General features: G+C 41.3%; 1 protein-coding gene across 1 annotated transcript; it reads left to right on the top strand.

Annotated features, from left to right (window-relative positions):
• Positions 1-5,297: 5,297 nt before the first annotated feature.
• LOC121195241 (zinc finger and BTB domain-containing protein 7C) lies at positions 5,298-25,188 on the top strand. Its single transcript, XM_041058569.1, has 5 exons — positions 5,298-5,440; positions 14,737-14,922; positions 21,127-21,886; positions 21,997-22,667; positions 23,205-25,188. The coding sequence occupies exons 3-5, from the start codon at positions 21,164-21,166 to the stop codon at positions 23,824-23,826; spliced, it is 2,016 nt and encodes a 671-aa protein (XP_040914503.1). The 5' UTR covers positions 5,298-5,440; positions 14,737-14,922; positions 21,127-21,163; the 3' UTR covers positions 23,827-25,188.
• Positions 25,189-27,113: the final 1,925 nt, after the last annotated feature.

The following is a 27,113-nucleotide window of genomic DNA, read 5'->3' as shown; positions in this document are numbered from 1 at the left end:
AGTGAAGCTACTTTTGAAGAAAGTCATGACTGAAGAAGTGTTTTGACTTTGACTGCTGAGACGAATGACATTTTTGTACAGAAATTCATGGTCCCCAGAGGATAAATTCGAATGATTTTGTGATTTTCTGACTTTTTCTCTAGTGCCACCACGAGGTTGAATTTGTGGATTTAAGTGAAATGAAGTTTCTGCGTTGACTAGGTTGTTAGTGGAACTTACTGTAACTTTGAGAAGGACTTCAGAGCTCAAAATCATGCAGGATGAAGTCGACAAACCCAAAATTGATGATAAGTGTTGATGATCAATAGCCTCATACTCCACCCCCCACTCACGGAGGCGGTGGACAAAGACAAAAAGGTGGTTTGCATCTCGGGCATCAGGCCACACATATTTGAACCTTTGAAAGAAAAGAGAGCTGCCGATAATGTTGGTGATGTTGTTGCAAACTGACACCTCCCACACACACCTACACACCTCTGACCCATGTTACTGCCTTTAGTTCTAGTTAGCCTGATGGACCAGTTTTCAAGATAGAAGGATGGACATACAATATATTTGGAACATAATAGATGAAATAACAATAAACAAAGAATTCATGGAAATCATGGAAAACATCTTTAAAATAATTGCTAACCAAGACAGTACTTCATTTATCCTCTAATACATACATAAATGTTTTGTTTTCTTCTTGCTTTTAGTTTATAAGCAACATTAGTCTACCTTAAACATTATATTGTCTCAAAGCACAGTACTTAATGACTACCACTTTTTCTTTTCACTGTGTGGAAAGAAAAGAGCCTACAGCATAACAAAACTCAAAACAACACAAAAGCTATTCATAAAACAGATTCCATCACCCAAAACATGGCCCATGAGCAGAAACAGGTCTATCTGACAGATTTGGTGGATAGGATGGTGACACCCACTCCACAGGTGGCAGGATGAAAGCAACAGCAGCATGTGGGTGTAACTAAGAGTTGTTGCATTGCGTACTGTAAATCTTTTTCGTTATTGTAATCAAATGGGGTAGTTTTGTACCCTGGACCCCAGCTTCATGTACTTGAAAAAAAATTTAAAAAATACTCCAGGTTAGGAGACATGCAAACATAATTAAAAATCCTGATTTAAATCAGTGTTGGAGGTGAGTTTATGCATGCCTTAGAGAAAACTTGTTTGTACTAAAACAGAATTTGCACAAGATTATTCACTTTTAATTTGGCAAGAAATTCAAAATTCTCAAAACTCTGCCTTTGCTCTGCTGCACTGCCCTTGATGTGTCTCCTCCTGCTAAAGTTTCTGAGAAGCCCCAGTAATTAACAGGGTGGCAAACCTTGCCAATGGATTTATGCTAATGACTGTGAACCAGCCCCTAATGTTTGTTCCAAGCAGCTATGAGAAGAAGTTTAGGACAATCTCAAAGATTCATGATTGGACTTTGTATGAACCTTATATTGATTTAAACCTTAAGTGTTAAGGCCTTGTATTTGTGTATCCACACAGAGTTCTTATGGATCATTCCTTGTGGGAGCGTTCTATGAAAATAATGCACTTTATGTTTATGTGTATGTGAGCATCCATGGTAACTAAAAGCAGGAGCTACCAAACTGACACCAAAAAAATCAATTATACAGTAGCTGTATAATAATAGCTGTGCTTTACAACTCATGGGACTCATCTGACTTAAAAGACTGTTTCATCATTTTGGGAAATATATTTATTTTCTTCCTTGCTGAGAGTTAGATAAGAGCACTGATAGCACCGTCGCTCTCTGTCAGCTAAATTTGAAGCTACAGCCAGCAACCGGTTAGCTTAGCTTAGCATAAAGACCAAAAGCAGGGGGAAACAGCTAACCTGGCTCTGTAACAAAATCTCAACATCCCTGAAGCTCACAGGGTTAACATGTTAAATTTCTTTTGTGCACTATGAGCAAAAACTTAAGTGTAAAATCAACAAATGTGGGTTTTACAGGGGTTTCTGTGCTAGACAATATTTTAACCAGGCACAATGGAGCCTCTTTGGCAGTTGCCTGTCGTCTGGAGGTACCACCTCAAGCTGACAACAAGACTCAAGGTAATCCCCTTGAAAACCACAACCTGTCATTTGGTCTTTGTATGGCTCAAATGAACAAGATATCAAACAATTAGTTGTGACCTTAAAGGTGTGGTCAGGTAGAAAGTGAAGCAAAATTTCCTCTCCTGCTATTATTCACGTAAATTTGTACAGTGGACTGTTTACGCAGTTCAGGTTTATTCACCACAAACAGAAAATGTACCTCTTGTACAGACGTCAGCTGAGACTTATCTCCAAACTCACCAAGGACTCCAGTTCTTTCCATCATTTCCCTCCAGTTGCTTGTTTTATTCTTTTCTGAGAACGTTTTTGAAGCTCACTCATAAAGGCTCACAATAAGCAAGAATTTCTTCTTTAAGTGGAAGCATTTTCACTTCACGCAGACGTGTCTTTGCTTCGGTTTGCATCGCTTCATATGGACTGGACAAATGGGAATGTACTGCCGATATTCTAACTCATGGCAAGAGAGCCTGTTAACATGTCCCCCAAGATTTTGAATTAATCCTATAAGGAAATCCTAAATCTGAAGCAGAAATGAACTTCCTTCTCTTTGGACAGGGCACTTGAACTTGTCTTATCAAAGTATTCATGTACTGTCATGAACTGATATTGAAGTTCTTATTTTTCCCCAGTAATACTCTGCTTGTTACAGTTAAATTGCATCTGTCTTGCTTTGCACTTTGCAGCTTTTTCATAATGAAAGTATATTATAAACTTAGCATAATCACAGTTGAGGAGTCAGTGCTGTCAGAGGTAAGAACTGTACATTTAATTTAACAATGCAAAACCTTTAGGAACTTTTCCCAAATCAAGCAGACGTTGTCAAGAACTATTCAGGTTTCAGAAGAAAAACAAGGATCTTTACAGTAACTGCACAGAAAGAAAAGCACCACGTTACATGTTTTACGCTTGCCTCTCTGCCCTGTTGTAACCTTGTATGATTCGGTTCAAACAATATATTGACTGAGCAAATTTACTCAAGCAATTTTTTAGCCTCAAGAGAAGTTAAATATTATACCTCTCTTTCCACAGGACAAGACACTACATGGGACAGGACACAAAATGATCAAACCTCTGCTGGGTGTGTATATCTATACACAAATGCAGTGTACTTCAGGCTGGGCTCTAAGATCCTGCAGAAGATAAATCTACAAAAGAGGGCACGGCTATTGCAATCTTAACTCATACTAGTATGTGTTACTAGCTGGTTCAAATCATAATCTATTTGCTCCTTGCTTGGAAAAGTTGGAATTAACTATCCTGAATCTCAAAGCTCAAGGTAAAGTAGATGTTTCTAGAACAAACCTGTCAAATTAATTATTGTATGTGTATCCTATATTGTACCCTGAATTCTTGTGGCATCTGGGACAGGGGAAGCCCCCATGAGATGCTGTGATGGCATGGTTTGCATAGGAAGCACAAACATTTTCTCTTCTCTAATGTCAGTTGACATCTCTGCGGCCCACTTTGCACCTCACAGTTAAAAATGTGTTGTCTTGGTCTTGGTTCTTCCTGTGCGGAGTCTTCATCTTCTCCTCATGTTCGTGTAGATTCCCTCCAACACGCAGCTCAGATTGATTAGAGTACTGGCTAAAATGAAGCACAGGCTCATAATTACCCTTCATCACACACTGTATATATTGATAAGCAGTGAGCAGTTGTTTAAAGCAGTTGTCATAAGTGTTTTTTTTTTTGCCACTTGGGGGCAGTGGAAACAAGTTGTGAACACAATACTGACATATCATCACCTTTGAAGTTGGTAGTGCAACCTTGCTAGCAAACAGTTTTTTTTATTTACACATAAAGCAGAAACTGAGCGACATCATTCATTTGGAGTTTAATTTCTGGGCACCTGGTGAACATAAATACAATATTCATTATCTCTTTTACCTCTGTTTTTGGTCACTACCATCCCCTGAGGGAAAATATTTTGCTTTTCAGCTGCTAAATGCTCCACAGTGTTCACCAGTTATTCTCTAACTGTGTTTGTCTTCTGTTAAGTGCTGAGAAGGTAGTGTACAGTGGGTGTTTAGAACTTTTTTTTGTTAAAAACAGCTGCTGCAAGTGGGAGTGAACCAAAACAGTAACGTTGCGGGTTTGACAGCTAAACAATGGGCTGACACTCGCTATGAAGCTCCGTAAAGCCGAAGGGAACTGCTAGGTTCAAGTGATAATTCTTTGTAGCTTCACTGCTATGAGCGACCCTTTTTACATTGCCGCACTGTTTTCACATTATCATGTGATATATTGTTTTAAAACATCAGTTAAAGACATTTTTAATGACCCGTTTGCTTGTTTTTGACAAGCATGAAATTTCCATGAGCCAGCTTTAAAATGGAAAGAAATACAACCGGTAAAAAGTAGACATTCTCACCATTATTTAATATTTGCCTAAAAGTCACTCTTTTCTCTGCAGCTTGATAATCTTTAGACCTCATGATGACTATTGCTCCCGTATCACCCAATATGACACCTTCAGCAGCATTTACATCACTCATTACACCCTCTAATTATATTCCCATTACGCTGCATTATGGGCTTCAGAGCTGCACAATAGTTCTTACGTCTTGCCAGGTACGAGCTAGTACACCGAAGCACACACCCAAATACACTCAGATACTGTCGCTGACTTTCTATCACACTACCTTTCTTCAATCCTTTCATTTCTCCCCTGATATGTCTTTTGTTCGACATCTGATACGAACCCCTCTAGCTCCTGTTTGGCACAGGCAAAGGCCCACCCACTGGTTCAGCCCTGCATTATATTGGCACTACCGCTCCCCCATTCTTTTCTTTTTTTTTTTTTTTTTTTTACTTCTACCCTGAATCTCAGTGCAGTTGTCCAGCTGCACATCAGCCTCAGTTTGGCTGTTTTATTACCAGCTCCAGTCTCAGTGCTTCAGTTTTCCAACCCTTGGTCCTGGTTTTGCACCAGCTCTCCAGCCTAGTCTCTGGCTCCAGACCTTCAGGCCTCCATCTCCAACCACAGCCATACCACCCAGTCTAAGCTTGCAAGCAGGTTTTTAGGCTTGGCCTGTGAGTGTGAGTGTGTGTCACTCCCCTCCCCTAAGCACAGGTGGACTTGTAGGGAATGCTGCCAAATACTTTTGGTTTAGAGGGAGGGAGGGGTGTTGGCTGAGGCTGGTGGGTGTAGCAGTTTTTGTTTTGTTGTGTTTCTTAGATAACCGTTTCGTGGAACGGTACCTTTTCACTCCCCCAAATCACTGACACACCTTCAGAGCAAATTTCAGTCTCTATCTCGGCTGCTCTCACTTTCACACGTTTGCCTGTGCTGAGACAGTGTTGACTTTCCTGACAGGGACTGAGTGCCTGAGAGTGGAACTGAACTCAAAACTTCTATTCTTAAAAGGTCAGTAACATCTCGCTGTCTTTTTCACTTTCTTTTCTTTTCTGTTTCTTTTTCTTCCTTGTACTACTATTTCCCATATCCTAAAAAAGTCATAATGAGAGGTTCATATTTTCTGTGTTGTGGCAAAATTTCAAAGCATGCAAGAGCTGTCTGCTATGCACTGAGTGCCAGAATCAGACTAAAGGATGGCTGACCTTTTGTAGAATCAGGTTCCTCTGTGTCCCCGTTTTAAGTTGCAAATGGCTCCACATCTCAAACTTTTTATAATAGGACATACAGTAAAAAAGGGATGTCCAGTCTTGCTCAACGCTCTCCAGAAATCTTCCTGTGCATATCTTGCACCAGATGTGCGTGCAGTGAAAACCTCCCCCTTCACATACTGTAACAGCCACACACTGAGGAGGAAGCAAGTGAAAGCATGACAAAGCTGGAACAGACAGAAAGACTGATATCAGTTTTACTCTTACTTTGTTAATGTAACTACATGATGTATTATTGTGCATGATTTCTGTTTTTATTTGGTATTTTTGCTTGTCATCCTCACATTTCTACAATCAAGAAGCTGTCTGAGTGGTTGTAAGATTATATTTAATACAGTCTGAAAGTGCGTCACATCTCTAAATTACATGGCACTAATAAGACACATGGGATGACATCTGTCCTCCAGGAATCTTTCTCGTCAGTCAGAGACTATACAGTCAGATTTACTTTAAATTTAAATGTAGATTCAGTTTCTCTGTGCAACAGATGTGGGGGCAGAGGTGTGACATTCAGAATTATTTCTCTCTTCCTGTCTGTGACCCCCCCATCAAATGGCATAAGTAACTGTTAACTTTCAAGGGTATTATTAAATGGTTATAATGTACCATACTGGCTTATGTATCAGATACAGGCACAGCATTGTTTTATATGTCCTACTCTTGCATGTTTGTGAGAACTGCATTACCAACCACTGGGCTTCAGTGGTTAACACAAACCATTCAGTGCCTAAAAAGAAGCTGGCAATGACTACTCATCTATTTAAAATGTAATTTAAATTAGTTACAGTTAATCACAAATTACTATAAATTCTTACCACAGGCACTCTGTTTGTTCTCCTTATCAGACACATGATGGATAATTCACGAAAAAAACGATACAAGAAAATGAAGCTTACTCAAAGTGTGCTTAAAATAATAAGCCAATGTATAGGTGTGACCGGATGAGATGTAACAAAACTGAATTAAAACCTGCGCTTTCTTGTAAAAAAAAAACAAAAACAAAACTTTAAAGCAGCATGTATACATCACATGTATCTCAACCTGAAATGTTTATCAGCCTTCATCATTAATGAAAAAAAATATATATAAGCAGAGCTATCTTCCTGTCACAGTGGGGGGTTAGATGAAGATAAAAGTCAAGTAGACACCACCACACCTACTCTTGTTAGGTGAGAGAGAAATGTGCTCTGTCTGCCTCTTTTCTCTCTCCAGGATTATCTGAATTTAACCTGATCCACGCAGGTCTTTTGTTACAAGGCCTCTCAAACATCAGTGTGTTTAACAAATAGGCAGATTTCATTCATGTTTGTACAATCTCACCTATAGCACGCTATATATGATAAGCCAACAGTCAAGTCGCGTGATGAAGGAAGTGACCTTGTATTTGTACAAAAAAATGTATCTTAGCAAGTGTGTAAATGTATGCGAGAGCGTGAAAGCACTTGATTGAGAGAAAGAGAGACTTGAATCTGTCAAGTGAATGAGGGTGTAGCTTCATAATTGCAAAAATGAAGAAATGTGTTCATTATGAGACTGACAGAGTGAATGAGTCCACACGCCTTCTTCCCAACTGACAGCGTGTGGGCAAGCCCAAGTAACAGCATTTACACGGGGATACACAATCTGATTTTAACCTCCTATGACACAGATGTCATCCTATCACAGCTGTCTAGAATCAGATTCAGCGTTTTCAAAACCTGCTCAGACAACAGAGACAGAATCTGATCTGTGCGGCAAAGTGTCACCTGATCAGTTAAGTGCGTACCATCGAAACAACTTTTTGTGTTGAGGTTCATGCACACGTGTGTTTCTATGTGTAGAATTGCCGAGTAGCCGTTTGTGTGTGCATGTGTGCGTGTCCGCCCTCCTCCGTAGGATCGAGGTCCAGGTTTTGTTGTGTGGAGCTGGGCTGGGTGAGTAAGCCGCCCCTCACAGATGAATAGAGGATGGGAGGAGGCTTGAAGAGGCTGCCGTGGGTGGGAGGCCCGAGCCCTGCCAAAAAAGCTCCTTCTGTGGGATTTGTGTACTTTTGCGTTCCTCACGAAACACAGCACCTGGCTCGAACGACAAAGCAGCCAGGGAGGCAGGCACTCGCACTCCCGGAGGTCAGCTCGATCGCAGCCTCTCTGCTTTTCAAGCCATATTACTTTCTTTCCGTTTACAATTTCTCCATTTCCACCATTCTCCCCTTCCTAATCCTGCTGCGGCTGCTTTTTGTCACTTTTCAGTCGTTTTCTTGTAAAAAAATGACTGATAGTGTTCACACAGTTTAACCAATAGGTCTCCTGGAAGCACATCTAACCACATAGCTTCTCATAAGCACACACTTATGAGAAACTACAGCATGTCTTTACATTATGCTTGATTTGTACTTAATCCTTACAAGAATTATTTATCTGCATCAGTATATAACATTACTGTTAAGGTGCATTTTTTAGACTTTCTAGACTCTCTAGACTCTTTAAGACTTTTTTTTCAACACATCAGCTGCTTAGGCACACTCACTTTCCACTTTGTGAACTGCTTTTAACTTTTATTTTCCCTTCTGTTTTTATGAATTGCTTACAATAGTATAGCGGTTGTGTGTGTTTTGCAGCAGTTTTTGTCTTGGCAGCAGAGTCAAAGTAATCAGAGAATTGTTTTTGACACACATTTCGACATCTGAAATGTCAGTGGCAGCCACAATGTGTAATGTGATTGTGCAATGCAGCATTTTACATACAAATTGTGGGTATTTCCTGAGTGTTACCTAGATAATAGAAAATAGGCCCCTGTAACCACTGGCAACCCACCGAGCCTCAGCCTATAGTGACAAGTGCAAAGAGACATAACTCTCAGCTTGACAATGAGGCAAAATAATCACCTAGTAAATTAGAAAATTAAAGCTCTACTTTATAGAACAGAGCTGCACAGACACTGTGGGAAACATACAGAGTCGAATGTCATTCAGCATCAGGGAGTTAGATGAAGAAAAAGAAGAAAGGAAAAAAGAGCACGATTTCATAATGTCTAAAAGAAAGATCTGGGTTGAATAAGTGGGTCCACCCACCTGTGTGTGAGAGGCAGCGAGAGAGAAAGCAGGGCTGGATGGCAGTTTTAGAGACATGAGTGTGTGGGTTAGGCTAGCTGGCCTGCTTATGCTATCTAATCACTGGGAGAGAAAGGCGAGCAGCATGCCTTGATCCACCCACCCACCCCAGACAAACAGCAGTTAGCCTGCTAAGTACTATATGTGGTCGCCTGCAGCTCTGGGCCGTACATGGGGGAACGGAGATAAAATGTGACAGAGTCTGCAGGTAACAGACATTCGGCACAATTATGTCTCATTCTGTGCTGGGGGGAAAGAGAGATGTGTCAATCTGGAAGCTACTGTGGGTCACGACTGCATGTGAGAGAGTGTGAGGCATGCATGGCGTGTGTCGTCGGTGAACAAGTTGGACATAATCCAGCAGGTTTTCAGGTAGAAATAAAACTAATGAGAGACAGTTAATAGATTTTAAACCAAATTAGCCACATTTGTTTTAACCTCAGGCTAACCTTTAAAAATAAGTAATAAATTCAATTATGAAACTAGAATATAAACAGGTCAGGTCACACACACGTTCATGTGTGTTAAAATTTTCTTTGTTTTCGATTTTGAGCAGCCTCATTAACATGAATTATGTTCCCGCTGTGTTGATTTCACTGCTTCTTTTTTGCCATCTGGGTCAGATACAGATTACTTACCTGTGTGATACCTGAGTGGGTGGGATGAGATTGTCCAAAAATAGCTGACCTACGCATCACACTGGTATATGTCTGAGCGTGCATGTGGTTGAATGTGGTCCGCCACCTCGTGCATGTGTGTGTGTGCGTGTGCTTGTGTATGTATGTGTGTATGTCATGACAGGCATCTGTCTCCCCTGCCCTGCAGCCTGACTGGTTTTAATTAGGAGGTGCCAGAGTGCCCGAGGGCTCTCCTGCTGACACACACACATGCGCACACACAAACATGCATACACACACTCTCTACCTGAGGGCAGACAGAGGCTGTCCCACCAAGGCTGGCCTCCTTCTCGTTATCACCATACGGAGTTGTCCTCATTCACCCCACGACCCTCCCAACACGCACACACGCTCACACACACAAACATTCGCACAAAGTCAATCAAATGAACACAACACATGGCTGAAATGCATTCAGAAGCAGCGACAAGGTGGTGGAGGTTGGTAGGTTTGGCTCCTTGTGCATTTTGTTGCGGTTTCAGGTCCAGAATAAATTTCCATACTTATTTATAGTGAGGACATAAAAATAAAAGTGGACAAAAGTGGCCTCAGACATAAAGAATAATCATATTTGTCTTCAACAAACATCATCACAGACATTGAAGTTATCTTTACACACAGCAGTGGGTTCATACAACGCATTACGGCCACCTGTGAAACACTGTAACGCTGTCTCTCCCAGCATTCGCAGTTCTAAATATGCAGCTTGTGTACTTTACCTCCCTTCTGGCAAAGCTTCCAATACTGATTAGGATGTTTGAAAAGAAGACAAAACAGGAAGAAGTTAAAGCACAAACAGACAGGTCAACGGCAAGTAAATGCCCTCACCTCATTCACCTGAATGCGATGCTCCAAGGTGAGTGAGACCTTTAGTGCAATGACAGATGGGAGCGTGTCTCTGTGAGCATTTGCCTATGACTGAACGAGGCAGTGTGTACAGTAGGTTTGCTCACAGACCTGCCTCCCTTTGTGTTTAAGGAACGTTGCATCTGTGCGAGTGTCTCTGTCCTTGAACTTCTGGAGACAGGGGGTGTAGACCTGGGAGACTTATGCGATGCTCTATCTCTAAGACTGTGGGGGGACGACTGCCTCCCTCTCCTACTTCTCCCCCACACCAGGCAACACCTGGCTTGAGAAACACTAGGTTAAAGGGCACAAGTCAGGCTGATTGTACAGTATTTGTGTGTCTGTGGTCGTTGCCTTGCTTTCAAACAATTTCTTACTTTTAAGAATGCACAGACAGCAAGGTTAGGTTTAGGGCTTTAGTGCAAGTCAATCAAAAACGGCTTTAGTCAACTCTTCTCCAGAATGCCACACTTCATTTGCAAAACGTTTTCTTCTGTCTTGCCTTCATCAGAGTGCTAAAAAACAACAACACTGATATGCAGTTGGAAACTAGAAATGAACAACAGTCCAGTCCACCATGTTAACCAATTTGTCCACCCATCCATCCACCCAGACCTCGTCCCTTTATGGACTTTGTTACTCTATCACAATGTCACTTGAGTTCCTCCTTTGCTTCAGTCACAATTACTAGAGCCGCTGGAAGGCTTTGTCACTAAGGTGTAAACATACGTTGTATTGACGCAAAACATCTGATGCTGGCGATTTTCTTGGGAGGACAGTCTCTGTAATCCCCATGTTTAAACAATTATCACATCCCCTCCCACTTTATGACGGCCAACTTTTCACCCCGCATTCAAGTTTGGCCGTTTGGAAAAACTATAAACACTTTTGCCCTCTGACATAATTGAACAACACTTAGTGCAAACAAGTTCTTTTCAAGCATAACCTGACCTTTGGCTGAACTATCCATTACTTTGTCTCTCTACCAGTGTGATGCTATGGTCTGACAGGCACAATTTTGTAGCTCCGAAAGTGCAAACAGCAGTTGGAATACATTGTTTATTAAGTGAACACTCACTAGTTTTATGGGCAGTGCTGCGACACTGATGTAATTACTGCAAACCCACCTACCAAAATGATGTTATGGGTGAATGCTGTGCAACTAACAAGAACACATAATTTACGTTATCAGCCGACTGAACGTTGCAAGTCTGCAGAATACTGAATAGCAAGTTCTGATGTATTGAAAGCGGTGACACTCGGTGCAGAGATTGGGGACATCAAAATGAGTGACTTTGAATAGGGGATGTGAGAATGCATGCCAGTGCGTGTGTGTGTGTGTGTGTGTATGTGTGTGTTTGTGTGTGGGAAAATGATGCATTCGAACAGCAGCGATGTGGTTGCTGTGTGTCAAACAGCTACGCCTGACAGTCAGGCAGGCCGAGGTCACACAATGGAGCTTCTGAGAGCAAGTAGCAATGGGAGGAAACCTTTTATCAATGATCAACATTCAGAGCTAAAAGGTCTTTACTTTCAAGGAACTGAATTTATAATAATGACGAGCCTGTCAGTGAGTGTGTCCTTTTGTTTAACTGACACATGCAAATTGGTGCTCTATGGTATGTGGCTGTGGTGCTGCTACACTACAGCCGGAGATATTCTGATGAGTTCTTCTGAGAGACAGGGAAAGAGCCAATTTCAGTTCAGATTCAAGATATTTTTCTGTTAGAAGTCTGCTTACTGTGTCTGTGATACTGTACAGTAAGCCAAGTCAAGTACAGCATCAAAGTCTCCATGATATCAACTTTAAGTAATGATGCTTCACACCCCCTCCACCCCCCCGCCCCCCCCCTCCAAAGTGCCAATCTGGTGCCCTGGTTACTGTATGTGTGTCTTGCTGGGCGCAGCAGGCGGCAGTAAACAGGTACTCTGAGACGCCAGACACACAGACAGATAGACAGACAGAGAGACAAAACAGATGACTCTTACTCAGCCCCTTGAATCCTCGAGTCTTGTGACCGTTAGCACTCAGACTGAGCGACAAGACTCACCACTTCATGGTGTAGCCTAACACTCGAGAAGGAGGGAGGAAAAGAATCAATATTTAGCCTGATGATAACAGAAATATAAAACACAGAAGCACCGAGATAAATTTTCTTGTTCTACAGACAACAATAAGGCTGATTTAATGCCTGCACCACAGTATGTGAAACTGTTGCAAGCGTTATCACATTATAAATCTGCCTTTCAGCCATCTGTGATTAAATGAAACAGCGCATTAATTAGGCTGAGAAACTTCTGAAATTACACCACTAAATGAGCTGCAGTGCAAATTGGTGTAATTTACAGAGTGTACGTCTGCACCATTAGACCACTGGTTTGTGTCAGTCACGGCCTATGACAGTTTGCACTACAACAGGCTGCAGTTTCACACAGTCACAAAGCGGTCCTCACAGGTACCACTTACAGTGTGTTGCTATGATGGTCAGCGACGTGTTTAGAATGGATAGCCGATCTTATAGGATGGCAAATGTTGTTTTTCTGGCCGTCTGGCTGGCCTGCTAGCAGTTAGTGGCTAACCCTGTTTATATATACTAGATGCCAGTGTGAGCTGGCCTCAGCTCTCACCCTGTACAAAACAGTGTAAACCACCAGGGCATGGGCTGTGGTTTTCTTTGGTCTGTGTTTTCCCAAGGGGGAAGTGGGCATAGCAGTCTGATGTACACTCTGATGTCTACTTGTTTGCGGAGGTTAACTCGACATAATTTGACTGCTTTCATAGTATGATTATAATTTATGGATGGATGGTTAAGAAAACAATGGCTCACTGCATATTCTACCTTTATGAATGAAAAACTGCTAAGATTGGATTGTTAAATTTAGTCTTATCATCTGCATCACAACTTTTGATATTATTTCTGAATTAAAAAGTCAAGTTTAAAATTAAATAACAATTCTTTTTAAGTGCAAAACACATCCCTCAGAGGGTGAAGCTCTCCTTCTATAAGGAAACATGATTGCAAAAAAAAAAAAAAAAAAGTACAACAAAAGGCGTGGTTTTATGATGTCATACAGGAAAGCCCAATGGCTGTTTCAGATCCTGTGAATATGCTATGTCATAGTAAAACATTTGCTCTGTCTGTGAATGCAAACACTTTTTCTCTCTTTTCTGTTTTCAGTTTTTGTCTTTTCTTTTCCATTCTCTGAGTTTTGATGCCAAAACATCTGCACATCTCAAGGTTTCTCCTCTATACATTCTTCAGCCGTTTGTCTTATTTCTACACCTTTCTGCATAAACTTCCTCCCCTCCACAGACTGAGGCGGTGGTGCACTCACCAACTGCTTTCTGACTCAAAACAGGAGTCTAATGTTGGCCTTCTGTTCTCCTCAGCTTGTTTTTTGAAACCTTGCTTAACGTTTCAACAAAAAGGAAATTAAGTATGTACATAATCGCTTGTGGTATTTTTCATTGTTTGCGGTCTATGTTTGTCACAGAGTCAGCTTTTATGTAATATTTCCTCTCAAAGAAACACATTTGACTGAATCAGCCAGTCTGATTGGATTTTGAATGTAGGGTGCCACACCTTAAAATAAAATGTTTTCAGTAATTAGTCTGTTGTGACAAAACAGGTCTACATGTGCCCAGTGTGCACCTTTTGTTGCCTGTTTTTGACCCTATGGTGCTTGAACACATACATAGAAGTCTATGAGCTGGTTTTATTTAAGCATTTTTCTTTGGGTGCAACGGTACTTAAGAGAAATGAGAGCATAGCATGACTCCATTTAAAACAGGTGTAAAACTGAAACTGACTGGATTTAAGTTGCAGTTGCGTTTCTGTTTCTGTACATCTCCCCATCTCAGCTTGAGACGAACCAACAGAGGTGCACAAAATAGTTTTCCAACTTTTCTCTCTCTTTTTCCTTTCCTTTTTTTTTACCCTCCCTCAGTCTCCCCAAACAACCCCTTCGAGTTTCTTTGCCCCGGTCCCTTTATACCAAAATCCACTCTAACACAACTAAAAATTCATTTTGTCTGACCTAAATCAGAGGGTGTCTGCGCCATGGGCTTATTACACAGTGCGCTTAAACTTGTGTTGTGGAGGAGGATGGGGTATTATTATCTTCCAGCTACCCACCCTGCTATAAAAACTAGTGGTGCGACATCTCCACAGCGCAGTGCTGCTGCCCTCCCTCCCTTCCTCTCACTCTCTCTCGCTCGTCCTACATGAGCCACACACAACAGTGAGCCTGACTCAAAACTCCACACTAGCCACGCTGCTTCACAGACAGACCTAAGAATCACACTCTGCTCTCCTCTGCTGCGCTGCTTTTGCTTCTCTCCATTGGATATTCCTGCCTGGGTGTTTTTTTTTTTTTTTTAATTTAATTTTTCTTCTTCTTTTTTTTGTGAATGAACAACCGTAGCCGGTGTGAGGAGCTTGTGAATGGACTGACTGCCTGGCTGACTGATTGACAGACTGGCAAAGAGGAGAGGCAGCTGTGTTTCAATTAAAGAGGGCAATGCTGAGAGGTCAAGCGAGGAGCCACAGAGCCTCTTAGTAGTCTGGAAATACAAAGACACGTGAAGGGAATCGAGGGACCGAAGGCACGGTAGGTGAAGGCTGCTAAGAGCTGTGGAATGCTGGAGAACATATCAAGACATGTGTGAATTTATGTGGATGCCAGACTTTTGGAGCATGCACATGGGCGTGTGTCTGTGCGTATTAGTCCGTAATAATTTGTCACATTGTTGCACAGTGTGTGCGCTTGTGAACAAGCTTCCACTTGTGCGTTATGCTACAGTGTGCACACGTGCATCACTTAGAGTTTATGTGAGTGTTGTAGCCTCCTGCTCTAGATCATAAAGGCCTGACAAGGTGCAAACAGGTCAATAAAGCCACTTAATGACTCGTGTAATTATTTAGGCTGTAGTGCAAACATTGTGCTGTAAAAGTCTGGAAATAGCATGAGTGTTTATAGCATCACAACGTGTCTTTGAAATGCCAAACATTTTAGTGGACTTAAGTATGTGTTTTGTCTCCAACAGTAATTATACATTTCACTTTTAGATATTCCATGTCTATACGACGTTCTCCTTTAAATCCAAAATAAATAGTCAGGTAATTCAGAAAGTTAGAGGACGTGCTTGGGAGTGTGGCCAAAATAAAAACATGTTATGGATTTCAGGCTGAGCTGCAAATTATTGTTTACAGCCAGTCAGCTTATAGACCTCTTACCTCATGTAGTTACAAAATGCAATGACCAGGAATACCATTAGAACTGTTTACCAGCAGTTGTTTTTCATTCAGGTGTTAAGGTTTGTTTGCACTCACTAAATTCTTCACTGAAATTATGAGCCGAAAAATTAAAATCATTGTTAATAATTGTAAAAATGTAGACAACAGTTCAGTGTAAGTGGGAAGTAAAATACAGAGAATTGTTTTGCATATAAAACTGTTGTTGCTTGTTTACCAGATATCGTGAAAGTTACTTTAAAAGAGTTCATGTGGTTACACACCTACTCAACAGGCTCACAAACTGTGACAGGAAATTTAATATAGATCACTGTCAAACCAGTGACATGTTATCTTAATCAACAATTCTAACTCTGATTATGTCTCATTAGCTCCTGTCAGTTTTTACCCCGCACTTGCCACTGTATCATAAAGGCTTTTAACTTTTATTCTTGAGCCTTGAAAAAAAAAAAAAACAATACATTTTGGCAATGTTTATTTGAGCTGACTCTGTTTATCTAGGCCTCATTTGTGAGCGTCAAAAAATACAAATACAAAAGAAGATTACATTTTTACATTTAAACCAAGGCAAATCTGTAATAATATACCTGTTTAATAAATAAATAAATAAATATTGTTTCATCCTTGCTTGTGGTACTAAATATAACATTTTCCTGTTATTTAGGGTGTCTATATTCAGGCCACACAAAGACAAAGAAAAACATAAGATGACGCAGAACAAGAAATAATCTGTCCTTTATTCTACGGTGAATAGTTTAGAAGTGACTTTCTTAATCAGTCAACCAATATTCAGCAGCGAACCATAAACTTTTGTTTACTTTGGGGGTGAGAGAGATAATGGTGTGTAGCTGTGGGCCCCCCTGAAGGCTCGAGAGATGGCACTTAGTGCAAACAGGCTCTTTAAGGAGCTGAGCACGTTAAATTGGCCTCCAGATCTCTTAAGACCAGATTGGGTATTTACTTCAAATTATTTCATTTTATCATACTCCTAATGAATATAAATTAAGTGTCAATTAAAGGCATAAATTGTTGATCATTTGCTGAAGTAATTCCAGTGAACAATGAAATAAAACACTGATTTTTTAGGTAAACCTGTTGAAACATTTTAACAGGTATCTGTTGTTTATAGTGAAATTTATGCTGCCAGATTTAGGAAATGTGTTGAACTCACAGGCTGATTTTCCATCAAAATGATAATAATTATTTAACGTTAGTCCGTCTATACTTAAATGAATAATATGTATGGCAGCACACTAACTTCCTTAACCCCCATTTGTTCTGTGACAGTGTATAAGTGTGCTCCAAACTCCAATGTGTGAATTTCACATAAGTTCCAAGTGATCCTCAACTTTTAAGCGAAACTTGTGCAGTTAAATGCTCAAATTTGGCCCTGACATTTCACCATTATTGTAAAGATAAATACAGAACCAATGTTGTGTAACTGCCATTATATGCTGCTCACCTGCTGTAATTGACAGCAATTATGATAAAATTTAAAACTTCTCTGTGTGAGGCCTATAGGCTCCAGACAATTGACACTTAAAACACCAACCAAGCAGGAGTTGCCTCGCAAAACAGGTGCACTGGTGTATTACTGGTGATAATGGACTTCCTTACACCGTGGGTCAAATGAATGTCTTCTCCTAATAAGGGGGTGAATTTTGTCTGTCAGTACTATAAATTATTGGATGTGCAATTGTCCATCTATGACAGTTGTTTAGCAGGTGTTTTCTATGGGCATTTGGTGACAGGAGTAAACTTTAGCTGCTGGTGATTTAGCATGTGGGTCAGGTGGATGCAATGGCCTGACAGGGATAAACTAGGCTTTGGGTGTTGTAGCTTATAGGCCAAATGAGTGTCTGCCCGTGACAAGGGTTGAGATGGACATTAGCTGCTGATTTGTGGCCTGAGCGGTCAGGGCTGGGGACAAGTTAGTCGCTCGACTCTGGGTATAATGATGATACAGCTGCAACAGGGACAGAGAGAGGAGGAGGAGGAGGAGAGGAGGAAGAGGAGAATGATTAGGAGGAGAAGGAGGAGGAGGTGGTGGTGGTGGTCAGAGTCCGGAAAGCAGATGAAGTTCTTGGGAGAAAGACGACACTGAATGAAGGTGACACATAATTTGGGGTGGGAGTGCTGAGTTGAAAGTGTTAGTGACTAAGTGAGGCATGAGAGGAGACGTGGCCAGTACAGGCAGGCGGAAAGAGAGACAGACAGAAAGGCAAGACCGTGCATTATAGGTCAATTCAATAATTAAGCTGATTCTGAGATAGTGTCACGCATGGAACTGAAATTCCCGTTAAGTAAATTAATTCAGTGATGCTTGTGTGATCAACAGAAACACGCTCTGCCAGCTGATAATCGTAACAAAATATGACTTTCTCTGTTATTTTTTTAAAAATTATGTCGCCCTATGATGGCAGGTTGATATAGGCTGACAGTCATTTACTGAGTCAGTTTTATTTCTAAAGAAAAAGTTTGATTGTCCTTCCACGACTCTGCCAGAGAATATGGAGCCAAATGACTTAAACAGTAATTATCAGAGCCCTTTCACAAGACGTCCCCACCCTGGGGGGTGAGTGGAAAGGGTTAAGGCTGTTTGGCTGATGAAATGTCGCTCCAGGACCTTGTGGTGGGAAAGCTGTGCCCTCCTCCCCTCCCTGTCTATGTGGCACATCCTCCTTAGATCCTCTCCACATTGTAATTAGGGGCCGGCCGCTAAGAGCTAGCGCTAGCTAGTGGCAGGCAAACAGTGGGAACAGAGGGGAGTGGTGCTCGCTGGGGCACCAGGCGAACAAACAGCAACAGCAGCACGTGTCCCATAGTTCCAGGAGTGGGTGGGATGGATCGAGAGCAAACGAATGACAGTGAGTTCGCCAAGCCCTCCCAGTCAGACTCTTTTTTCCCTCTTATCCACTCGGTGTTGTTCCAAGTTCTGCACTATTGTTTGCCTTGGCAGGCTGTTACAGGGAGGAGCCCCTCCGCTGGTGTTTGTGCAACCTGTTAGGGAACTTTTAAGGCCATCTGATCTCTCCTTTGCTCTTTCACTGGAGATTCTCTCACCTTTTACCCAGGCTAATACTTTTATGGATGTTACATGTGGTGTGAAATGTAATAGAAAACGGACATTGTTCTATAGAGGCAACACTAATCTGTAGAGGACACAGCAGAATTGGTGAATAAAGTTTTAATGTAATTATAGTACACTGTATTCATATGAATTTTAGTACAGATAGAATCCCTTTCCCTGTCATTATTCATTTATTTTTTTTTTAATTTTAAATACATAATCTTGCCAGTTTTCCTGGCCGCTGTAACTTTCTCTGTCGCGCTTTTGTTCCAGTTTCCCCTCAATGAAGTTGCACAGATCTGCGGGCCTATATCCTATACAACCACCCCCTCTATAGACATTTTAATTATGTCCACACTGTATCAGTGGTATGAACATAGCAACAGTTACCTAGCAACAAGATAGACAAGAATAAACTACATGTGAGATTGGTATCCGAGTTGTGTGCCTGCAGGTGAACTAAGGGATTTTCTGAAATAGTTTTTTTTATTTTTTTTTTTCTCCTCTGGTGTGATCCACTGCAGTACAAGAAACAAGAAAGTGAGACACTTGTGTGTGTCTGTGAGTCTGTGCGGCTTCAGCCCTGGCCCATTTAGAGCCAGTCAACAATGCAGCTGTGGTGAGTGGGGCCGCTTCAAAGTATATGCCTCCAGTGACCACCAAGTGTGGACGGCTAAGTTTAAGCTCTATTCATAGATGTGAATGAATGAGCACTCTGCCAGAGGAAGTTTTATCACTGTAACTGTAAACAACAGCAGAGTGAATCAACAGGTAGGAACTCAGGCAGCTGTAGGATGAAGATTTTTAAGACTGACAGTACAGATTTGCCTGCACGTTGATTCAAGATCTACTGTCAGCCAAACGAATGAGGTGAGGACAGACTGCAAACAAAGCATTTTGACAGGATACAGCATCTAGAGTACAATCTGACCTTTTTTTGTCGTTCCCCTCATTTCTCACCACATCCTAATCACACACTGTATTGTTGAAACTAAGGTATCAGTTTGCTTCGTGCTCATATCGGGTAGAGAAAGACAAGTGGGATGGACATTACAGACCTTATCACAGAATCTCTCACGCACTTATTATCAAGACCTTATTACGTGTTTGAGAGTCAAACAGAAAAAAAAACTGCTTTTAAAAGAAGTCAAATGCTTATCAAGATGATGGGTTTCCCTAACTCACTCATTGCAACACGTTCCAACAAGAAATCGTGATAACACATTCAAGAATAAATATTACCCGATGTGATGTTTGCTCAAAATGAGACATGCTGTATTTACCACTTGTTGCCTTTGCTGCACAGATGGCACACAAACAAGCATGCCTACAGTATATTTCGACGAAGCTCGACTGTCACTCATTGTGTTAACAATATCAGCTTCGGATAAGAGCCTCCCCCCTCTATTCAAATATCAACGCTTTTTGAAAATCCTTCATCTGATGAATAGATGCTGCTTGTTATCAGTGACACTATTTCAAACTAAGGTGCAGGTGTGAGCCGAGCTGTGGGCCACTTGTCTTGTCTTATTACACTCTATAAATCACTCTTTCAGATCCTGTTTCTGTATTTGCTGTAATGTGCAAATAGGGCACGTTCAGATTGATCACTGCTTAACATCCCCTGAACTGTGTCTCTCACACTGTGTTCTGCATTTAAGTCACAGAGTTAAACATCTGTTTCTCTGTAAGAGAAGTCACTGGTGATATTTCAAAATCCCAGAAGGTCAGTTAGTAACTTACCACAGTTTTGAAAGCTCAGAGTCTTCCTTTCATCTGGAATAAAAATATTCTATCTTCTGCACAACAAGAACTATTTTTTACTCCTCTCCCAAGTTGTGGCTCTATTTTGTAATTCAAACTGGCATAGTACCCTTGTGACACATTGCCTTGTAAATTGGTTAGTTGGGCTTTATTTACTCAGGAAGTGTAACTGCAAGATCTTTTTTGCAAGAGAGACCAGAAACTTGTGTACATTAATCAAAATTTTAAAGTTTTATTATCAAGTTTTATTTATATTAATGTTATTTTTGATTATTTCATTTTTTTCTGACATCAAAGCATCTTTATATTTTTTTGTCTTGTACACAATTAGCAAAGGGATTTATCATGCACCCTTTTTTGGAATTTTTGGAGGCAGAGTCATCTTTTTTTTTTTTAATCTTATTTTCTGCAAATCTCGAAAATACTTCTATTATTGTGTGCGAGACTCAAGAGTTTTGAAGGATTCTTGAAATATCTTCTAAACTGCTGTAAATGTTAAAGAACCTTGTGAGTTTTGGAGACATTACCAGAAGGTTTTATCTTTTAGAAAAACACATGCTTAGCTCTGTGATTCAATAATGCGATACATGAGAGACTCAAACTGAGGCAGAATTTAAAAATGAAAATAAACTGATTGAAGATTAATGGAATTAAAAATGTTTTTTCTAGCTTGAACTTCTTTTTCAAGAGTCATTAAACGGTTCAATGTTACTGCCTCCCATCTAGATAACCAACAGAGAGAGAGAGAGAGAGAGAGAGGACAATGGTCCATCACAGAGAAGAGGACCTGATTGGGATCCCCTTCCCAAATCACAGCAGCGATGTCCTCTGCAGCCTCAATGAGCAGCGTCGTGACGGGCTGCTCTGCGATGTCATCCTCATCGTCCGCGACCAGGAGTATCGCACCCACCGCTCTGTTCTGGCCGCCTGCAGCCAGTACTTCAAGAAGCTCTTCACAGTGGCCACCACTGACGGGGGAGATCACCATCACACAGCGGCTGTGTACGAAATCGACTTTGTGGCTCCAGAGTCTCTCACAGCCATCCTAGAGTTTGCCTACACTTCTACTCTGACCGTGACGGCATCCAACGTTAAAGAGATCCTGAACGCAGCTCAGATGCTGGAGATCCCCTGCATCATCAACGTTTGCCTGGAGATCATGGACAGCGGGGGTGGAGGCGGAGGAAGGAGAGAGGAGGAGGGAGAGGAGGATGAAGAGGAGGAGGAGGATGCGGAGGAAGATGAGGAGGAGGAAGAAGAGGAAGAGGATGAGGAGGAGGACGTGGGGTCGAGGAAGGATGAGCAGGAAGAAGAGGAGGACAATGTCAGCGAGAGGTCACTGCAGTCGTCGGAGAGCAGAGGGGAGCAGACGCCTCCGGGGACGGAGGATTTGCCACCTCCGAGCACATCAGCATACCACCAGCAGTTTGACGTGCACAGAGAGTCGTCCCAGTCACAGTCTCCGGACAACATGAGAGGAAAACAGGTACGTTCACTGGGCATTTTATAACTAATCCTGTATGTTCAAGGCAAAAAAAAACTTTGAATGAATGTTCCTAAGTTCAAAATGCATATGACACTGTCTTTGTGTTACAGGAAAGTATGGAGAGTCGAGCTCTGAAGGATTTCTCCATCGAGTCTCTCCTCCAGGAAGGGCTGTATCCACGCATGTCAACACTAGACCGGAGGGCCAACTTCTCTCCTCTCCTCCCAGGCTTCTACCCCTCCATGTGGGCTGCTGAGTTCCCGGCCTTCCCTCAGCAGCTGCTTGACCCCAGCCACCATCCGCATCCCCACGCAGGAGCTTCACCCCAAACAAGGCTCCCCCATGCCTTCCCCTCTGCCCCACTTGAGGCCTCCAGGCCCCTCGATCTAGCTGTGAAAAGAGAGATCATAAAGGAGGAGATGAAGGAGGAAGTCCCACCCAGTCTGCTTCACGGCGACTTCCTGAAGGAGTTTGTCAGCTCGGGCCTAGGCAGCACCCTGAACCCTGGGTCAGTGCCATCAGAAGGTCACGCTCTGGGTCAGATTAAAGACGAAGCCGACTTCCGGTCGTATCTGAGCTTCCTGAGCTCTGCATCCCACCTGGGGGCGCTGTTCCCTCCCTGGCAGCTGGAGGAGGAGAGGAAGATGAAGCCCAAAGCCTCACAGCAGTGTCCCATCTGCAACAAGGTCATCCAAGGAGCTGGGAAACTGCCACGACACATGAGGACGCATACAGGAGAGAAACCGTATATGTGCACTATCTGTGAAGTACGATTCACCAGGTATGTGAAGCAGCACGAATAATCTCATCACCAGTTCGTTCCTAAAACTACTTCATGTTAACAAGTCACACAGAAATCATCTTGAGATCTTAATGTTCCTTTGTGTTTTGACTACAAAGCACCAGGCTATGTAAAACAGCACACTTAACGGAAAAGTACCCCAAGCTCTTTTGACTGAGGTTAATCTGTTTTCACCTCATCTGAATATCAAAGAGCTGAAAGTGGAAAGCCCCCTCCGCTGGTTTCTTTGCATTAGTGACATCTCACTCACCTACATCCTTCTTCTTTGGCATATTTTCCACCTGTATTTTAGAGCAGAACTTTATCAGTGTTGTCAGTGAAGAAACTGTATATCATGCTAGATCAAATCCTCTTTACGTACTGGCTCAGTTACACAGCCACAAGAGACAAGTCAGTGCTTCTGAGCTGGTGAGACAGGATCTGAAAGGGCAAAGAAATGCAGAGTTGTAATTTATGTGTTAACCTTTCAACCCACAAGATAACGTATGAAAACATGTGGTTTCGTTCTTTTCTCAGACAAGACAAACTTAAGATCCACATGAGGAAGCACACAGGTGAGCGCCCCTACATCTGCCTCCACTGCAACTCTAAGTTTGTCCACAACTACGACCTGAAGAACCATCTGCGAATCCACACGGGCGTCCGTCCATACCAGTGTGAGCACTGCTACAAGAGTTTCACACGGTCTGACCACCTACATCGACACATCAAGAGGCAGAGCTGCCGAATCTCCCGCCCTCGGCGAGGACGAAAGCCAGCCGCCTGGCGGTCCACACCCACCAGCAACTTCCTGTGCCCCCCCAGTGCTGCCACTAACCGGTTTGAGGAGAACAGGTTAAGCCCTGCATACCAGGGAGTCAAGAGTCACGGACTCGGGGAGATGCTCGGCCTCGGCAGCAGGGGTCTGAGTTTTAAGAGTGTGGATGGTGCGGGAAGGGAGAGCAGGGAGGAACGGCGAGCAGAGGGGAAGCACGTCGCAGAGGAGGAGAAGGCAGGAGCAGGGAGGCAGAGGGGAGTGTTTGCCTTCGCTCTGGCTGGAGAAGAAATGCTTACCCACTCTCCATTTTATGCTGCGACCTCTGACCCCTGGACCATGAGACTGGAGCGTGCTCCACCCATCTCTGAGCCGGCCAAATGAACTCTGGTCTGTAGAAGAAGACAAAATAAAGAATGAAAATCTCTTTAATCTCTGTGTCTGTTCTGTTCCAGGAAGCTAAAGCACCTTTTTAAAAAGTGAAAGAGTGAGATCAGTGAACCTTTTGAAGCCTGCTGATGTGGCAGTGGTAAAATAGACTTTTTTTTTTTTTTTTGGAAAACAGTCTAATTAAATAATTTCACAGATGTCATGCTAAATAATTGTTTCAGCCCTGTGAATGTTTACAGATACTTTGATAGCATTTAAAAATAAGCAAAAAGTTTGACACTGCTAATGAGGAAAACATATCAGGATACCTGTTATATGTGTTATTTGCATTATTTATCTACAAGGTTGTCTAAAATGGTATTCATTTAATAACCACCATATTTCTACCATGTTCTCTGAAGCAAGACTAGATGAGGTTCTTATGTTGAAAAGTATTTATATGCAAGAAAATGTCATTCTACACCCACAGCAGGACCTATGTAATTTGAATTAGTGACTGAGATGAATGCCAAACAAAAGATTACATGTTTAAACATAATCAAAAATGCATTGTAGAAAAAAGGTGATTATGACTGAAACATTTCCCTCCCGTGGTGAAGTAAGAACGTGAAGAAGACATAAATCAATAAAATAAAAATTTAGTAGGTAAATAAGCCTTCGTCCAAACAATTCACAGTGAGTTTTACTTTGGGTAGCTGTGTTTAGGCATAAAAAAGGGATCAGTGTTTTCAAAAAAAGCATAAATGCTTTGATTACAGTAGGGTGTAGTCTGGCACATGCCCTGCAAGTACATTTGATTACAACATGGTTATTTAATAATATTCCAAAACACTCAAGGTCTAATAAATCAGGATGTTTGAAAACATGTTATTATCCTTCCACTGCCTTGTTCTCATGTAAGCTCCTCGTCTGCACTATTGTACATAGACACAAACTTTTGGCCATGGTGGTGTTAATTACGGTTGCGTTGCTGATGATGTAAAAAGAAAAAAATATATATATTGTTCTTAAAATACTTTGAGGCATCCATCCAAAGACGTGTACTTTGATATTTCACAGACTTGAATAAGACTTTGTTTTAATGTTTATGAATATGTGTCTTCAGAGGATGTATATTTCTGACAAATCAAACTGCCGCTTTAGCTATACAGTATGCTTGTGTTTTTTTTCCTGCTGCAACAAATCAAGAGGGTTTCAGGCCCATTTTTCATATAATGTTCATCTCTGATTTGTGTATAAATAAGTTCAAAAATTATTTGAATTGAAATGGGAAAGTATTTTCTTGCTATTTATGCGTATTTAAATGAATGAGCCTTGGCTATATTTTGCAAATCTGTTTTATAAAGACACTAAATGTTGAACCTTGCTCTTGTCTGGGAGTATTATTACCACAAAAACACTGTACATTTGATATTTAAGCCTTGATTCTGATGTCATTTTTAGAAAGTGATGACATTTTGGTTGGACCTAACTCCATGGTGTTCCTTGAGGTGAAGACTTTGTTTTAAGGTTAAGATTAGGGTCAGGGCTGGGGTTAGGCACGTTGCTGAGGTGGTTAGGGTTAGGAGATAAAAAGATTCCTCAAAATTACTATACATTACAAGTGACCACTAATACAACATTTGAAATTCCACAGTAAAAAAAAAAAACAGATAAATATATTGATATTCTCATACTGAACTAATGAATGTAATATTTTATAGATGTCAAATCTTTACAGTCTGGTCATTCACATTTCTTTTTGGTTTGTTTTTGTTTTTTTGTTCATTGGTCTTTTAAATACATGATTACGACAGAGGAGGTGAAATCATCATCATGAAAAACAAAGCATTGATTTCAACATTCAAATCATTTTCTCACAAAAGCCTCTTTATGACTTTTAAGTGCTAATTTCAAAGACCGTGTCTCACACAGTGCTGTACAGTACTCGTCTGTTTCTTCCCTCTGACCTCTAGTGGAAGATAAGAGGTACTGTATCTTTAACTGCCACTGACTCCGTATATTCTCTAACACTAAAAGAACATCTTCAAAGAATATTAATATAAAAAAAAATCACAAAAATAATTTAACAAATGGAGTGGACATATGAGATACAATCCTATCTTCCTGAATAACCATTGTGATACAGCTTCATCCCTCTGGAGGGCGCTATACACTAAGATTCAAGTTTGCCTTCAACCAAACGTTGAGTCAAGGACTCATCTGATCTCAGCCCTTCACAGTGAAATACACTTGGCATGGATGCCATTTAAAAGGTAATTAATAACTACTCATTTAATAAAAAGCATCATAAATGAGTCATAATAATAAATAATAATTTACAGTAGAAAGAGCATTGATCTCTTTTTTCTTAAAAAAAACTGTTAAAGTTAAAATGAAGACAAAAATAAATAAATAAAGAGACTGTGGTCAAAACTCTTTATGGCTTGCCCACAGTACAAACTACATCCTTTCATATGGGGAAGGAACAACCTACAGCAGCTGCTTCCTGATTGCTTCACATGCTTCTTTGCACAGGGGTAACTGATCTGATGAATGGTTATTGTGATGAACAGTGCATCTCTACTAATGAATGAGTATGATAACTTGGTGGGCCGTCAGCCACTGTTTCAGGCTTACATCTGCAAAATGTGATTTTAAGGGGGGGGGGGGCTTAAGTAATTTGTTCTGATGGAACAATGAGAAAGAACCTTTCCGCAATGATGCGCTCAGTCAGTGTCCTTTCCTTTAAACCTTTATAATACAAAGTTACAACAAATGCGTCAATAAATGACTGACAGGAAAATTTAACCAACTCAGAAGAACTGACTTGTGGTTCAGGTGGGAAGGTGATGCGAGTGGTTGACTCAGTTCTGTCACATTGCTGTAAGTACCCTACACTTGCCTCTATTTTACATATCTGTACTTCTTTAGCTGACTGCAGTTTTCTAATGGCCAGCTGTTAAATGTTAGTTTGATTGCACATACGTCAATATAAAGTGTCCTGCATATGATCGAGGACTAATATAAGTGAGTTTAATCAAATAAGGTAAAAAAAAAACCCAACTATAACCCAACAAGATCAGGAAAAACCCAGGTGTGAATTATAAAATTAATGACAGCTGAATTCCATTTAGCTGCTTCAGTTTCAGGGTCCTGGTACTGTATATTGTACATGCTGGTTAATCCTCACAGCTCTCATCAGCTGCACATGCAGCAGGCTGCTGTTTTTATTCACACAGTGAGGATAGCAGACATTTGTGTCCCAGTGAGACAGTGAGCTAGCACAAGTAATATACCAA

The sequence above is a fragment of the Toxotes jaculatrix genome, chromosome 16, assembly GCF_017976425.1.
Source record: "Toxotes jaculatrix isolate fToxJac2 chromosome 16, fToxJac2.pri, whole genome shotgun sequence".
NCBI classification, from domain to species: Eukaryota; Metazoa; Chordata; class Actinopteri; family Toxotidae; genus Toxotes; species Toxotes jaculatrix.
Note: the sequence above shows the minus strand (reverse complement) of the source record. Positions and strands in the feature narration are given on the sequence as shown.